Source organism: Hyperoodon ampullatus (genome assembly GCF_949752795.1).
Source record: "Hyperoodon ampullatus genome assembly, chromosome: 18".
NCBI classification, from domain to species: domain Eukaryota; kingdom Metazoa; phylum Chordata; class Mammalia; order Artiodactyla; family Ziphiidae; genus Hyperoodon; species Hyperoodon ampullatus.
In genome coordinates, this window is record NC_136931.1 from 29,386,954 (window position 1) to 29,390,894 (window position 3,941).

A 3,941-nucleotide genomic window follows, 5' to 3' on the forward strand; every position below is an offset into this window, starting at 1 on the left:
TGTCCTTTGTTCCTCTGTTTCCTAGGGACTAAGTGTCTTGATTTGCTGAGTGAGGACACAGACTTATTAGCAAAGGACATGAACTGTTCTGTGTCCGGCTTCTGTGGCTGCCGGCCACATCACTTCAATCTCTGCCTCTGTGGTCACGTCACCTCCTCCTCTTCTATTCTCTGTGGATCTTCTAAGGATGCTCATCACTGGATTTAGGGCCTATCTGGATAATCCAGGATGATCTCACCTTAAGATCCTTAATTTAATTACATCTGCCAGTCCCCTTTTCCAAATAAGGTAATAGTCACAGATTCCAGGATTTGACATGGATAGCTCTTGAGGGGCCGTTTTTCAGCCTACCACAAGTACAAGGGAGTCAGAAACCCAGCAGAAGGAACAGATGAAAGGAGATCCGCTTCCCTCTGAAGCTGAGATGCAGCCACCTAGCACCGCTACCCTTCCTCCGTCCCCAAACTCCCACTAGTCACCCCAGACCTGCCCTCTAGGCCTCCCAGAGCAGGTCTCTCCCGAAGCCAGTTTGCGAGGGCCCTTCTGGTGGTGTTCTCTCCCCATGAGACACACAGGGAACGGAGTCCTAAAGCAGCACGCTGGCTCAGCAGCCCACTTGGATGAGGAATCATAGAATAAGGAATAAGGGGGGTGGAACGGATAAGAGGCAGGGAAGGGCTGGGGAATAACAAAGCCTTTTTCTCTCCCTCCGCTTTCAGAGGCGGGAAGTGTGCACTGTCTGCGGGTAGGCAGCTGCGGCGGTACACAGGGGCGGGCAGGCGGGCGGGGCAGTGCCCCCCCCTGCACACGGTGGGAAGTGGGTGGCTGCGCGCACCCGGCTGTGCGCGAGGCAGCGGGGGTGGGGGGGGCAGCGCCCGAACGTGCACACGGCGCGGGAGGGGGAACGGCTTCCGCAGTGCGCGCTTCCGCCCAGGCTGGTGCTCCCAGACGGAGAGGAGGCGCGCGCGCCTGGAGCGCTGTGCCTACGCGCACCCGCCTGGGGCTATAAAATCCTCGCCACCTGCTGCCGCTAGTGCGTCCAATTGCCCGAGAAGCCAACTCACCTCCTCCGGCGGCAGCTCCTCTCGACATGGATCCTGAGACCTGCCCCTGCCCTACTGGTGAGCCCCCGCCCCCATCCTGCGGCACAGCGCGCCCCTTTACTTGTAAAGAACCCCGTGCCCTATGCTTTTGCTCAAGGACATTTGGGGAAAGGGAGCCTTATTTCCCCCAAGGGGCCTGGCCCCACCCCAAGTTTTACCACTTTAACCCTTCCTGTGGCACCTCCCTCTCTAGGCGGCTCCTGCACCTGCGCTGACTCCTGCAAGTGTGATGGATGCAAATGCACCTCCTGCAAGAAGAGTGAGTGTGGGGACCCCTCTGCCCTTCCCCTCCCCGGTGTGCTCCCCGGAGCACAAGGCCTGTCCACGCAATACAGAGCGACCCCTAGGCCCCCTGTTACATTGCTTTGACTCTTACTGTAACAGAACCACCCGGGAGGCCTTAAGACTCAGTTGCAGGGGCGGCCCCTCCCTCAATGATTGTTACCTTAGGCCCTACGGTGGCAAGATGTTTTTGTAAATTCCCGGAAGATTCTAATGGGCAGTTGGGATTGAGAACTGCTATCCTGGTCCAATTCCTCCCCTCAAAACCTCCAGTGCCTGGGGAGCCATTAGTGAGGCTGGGGGTTAGCTCTGGAGTTGGGGTCCCTTGGGCCGTCTCGGGCCTTTGTGGATCCCCTCGATTTTACCTCCCCTGAATCTCCCCGAAGCAGCTGAACACGCAGGGGGAGAAGGAGGTGGGGGGAAGGCACCCTTCTTCTTTGCGTGTTAGACTAGGCGTGGAGCACCCCACCCCATCCCCCCGCCATGAATCTCCTGGACTCCCTACACCTGTACCATCTCTGCTCCTGCAGCTTTATCCTTCAAGTCCATTTACCCTGGATGTTTTCTCCTCCAGGCCTACAACTCCCCCGCGTGGGCCTAATCCCCCCATCCCTGGGAGTCCTGTGCCCACAGAAGGGGCTGTGGGCTAGTTACTAGGTAACCCTCTCCCAGGGTAGCCCAGAGCATAGCTGACACAACAGAGATGCTAAGTCAACCCAGGTGTGAGACTAGGAAGGGGGCAGTGGCCTCTGGCATCCCTCCTTTTCCCCCTCCCTCTTGATGGGGACAGATGGGGGAGGAGAGGCCATCAGACTGGGTGCCCCTATTTTATCTGCAGGCTGCTGCTCCTGCTGCCCCACAGAGTGTGAGAAATGTGCCAAGGATTGTGTGTGTAAAGGCGGAGAGGGCGCCGAAGCTGAGAAGTGCAGCTGCTGCCAGTGAGGACGTGCCCCGTGCAAAACGTGTGTAAATATTGCTGGGTGGCCCAGCACCACCTGTCCCCGTGGTGAGGCTCAGCAGTGTGTCCCCTTCCCCTGCGAGCCACTGGCAAGTGACAATAAATCCTATGAATGGCATAAACCGAGGACTGGTCTCTTCTTAAAGGGGAAGGACATGGAGGGTAGAAGGAGCCTCATCTGAGGGGACGGCTCAGTTGGAATATAAAATCCTGAGATTGGCCACTGGTCTTTCTGGAACTCGGATGGAACTTCGGGCACTGAGGACATCCTCCCGCACCTTCATATGGCACTTGACCCTCTTGCCAAGTCAAGCTTAACTCTGGGGAAAGAGACCAGACCCATATGGGTCTGGTCTCTTTCTCCTGCCTCTCAGCCTCACTCTCTGCATCTGTACAATGGGGTTGGGGGAAGTTAAAACCAGCCCCCAGCCCCAAAGGCCTGCGGTTTCTGGAATTTTCTAGCTGCCCCTGCAAAGCTGCCTGTTTTCAGGGTCATTAGAGGAGAGGCCAGGAGGCCTGGGGCCTGTCTTGGGAAACTGTCAGCTTCGTTTCCAAGGTCACCGCCCTGAGCAGCCTGTCTCCCCAAACAGATCGTTCAGCTCCTTTTCAAACCTTCTCATTTGGCAGTTTGTGTCCAGCTCCTTCCTTCTTCAAGGGGAAGTAGGGTAATGAGTGCTTTAATCCATGGTAGTTGTGGTGCAGTCCTTGATAAAAGGGAACACGCAGATCTACCTGGGTTGAATGGAAAAGAAAAATAGAATTCTGGCAGAGAAAAGTTTCCCAGTTAAGAGAACACAGTGCTGCTAACACGTCAGTTTTCCTCCAAGTTATTTTATCAGGACAGTCCATTCAAAAGCCCACCAGGATTTTGTTTTTTAGCCTAACAGGCTGAGTTTCAAAAAACAGAGTGCCAGAAAAGCCAAGCCAGTTTTGGAAAGGAACAACAAAAAAGGCTTGTTCTAACCACATACCAGTACTTGTTCTAAAGCTCTAGGAAGTGGTGTCGGCTCAGGAATAGAACAGTTGGACAGAGAGGATAGTTCAAAAATAGACCTCAGTGCAGCTGCAAGTAAGAGACATGAAATCAGCAGTGAAAGGATACACTAGTTAGTGAAAAGTGCTGAAACAATGGGCTATCCCTTTGCATATCAGATAAAAAATAATTTCCAATTGACTTAAACACCCAGGAGCAAAATCAAAGCTGTAAAAGAATTTGGAAGAGGAAAATAGGAGAATGCTTATTACTTTGGGGTGGAGATACCTCTTTTAACTAAGACACCAAAAAGATTGATAAATGTGAGATTATCTCATACAAAGTTCTCTTAAGTACATTATCTTACTTGATCCTTACAACTCTAGAAGAATGGTATGATTATTAAACCAATTTTACAGATGGGGCAATAGGGCTTAGGGTAATCTGCATGCAATCTACTGAAAGATAAACTGAGGCATATTAAAATTTTTAAGAGTTGATTTGAGCAAATATCTATTCAAATCGGGCAGCATCCAGTGTAGCAGATAGAAAGGAGCTCAGAGGAGCTGCACAAAACGAAAGACTTTTATAGCTAGAAGGGAACAAGGAAGTCATAACAGGCAAA

The 3,941-nt window shown here is 52.7% G+C and overlaps 1 protein-coding gene across 1 annotated transcript; it reads left to right on the top strand.

The window, feature by feature from the left end:
- Nucleotides 1–929: 929 nt before the first annotated feature.
- Nucleotides 930–2,465, top strand: MT3 (metallothionein 3). The gene is made up of 3 exons (XM_079723482.1): nt 930–1,121; nt 1,297–1,362; nt 2,224–2,465. Exons 1-3 carry the CDS (start codon nt 1,091–1,093, stop codon nt 2,325–2,327), a joined length of 201 nt encoding a protein of 66 aa, XP_079579608.1. The 5' UTR covers nt 930–1,090; the 3' UTR covers nt 2,328–2,465.
- Nucleotides 2,466–3,941: the final 1,476 nt, after the last annotated feature.

What these genes read in the sequence shown, in the direction of transcription:
- MT3 (XM_079723482.1), top strand. Translation starts at nt 1,091, where the DNA reads ATGGATCCTGAGACCTGCCCCTGCCCTACTG. An exon ending in GACCTGCCCCTGCCCTACTG is followed by an intron (nt 1,122 to 1,296) that starts GTGAGCCCCCGC and finishes CTCCCTCTCTAG; the next exon opens with GCGGCTCCTGCACCTGCGCT. An exon ending in ATGCACCTCCTGCAAGAAGA is followed by an intron (nt 1,363 to 2,223) that starts GTGAGTGTGGGG and finishes TTTTATCTGCAG; the next exon opens with GCTGCTGCTCCTGCTGCCCC.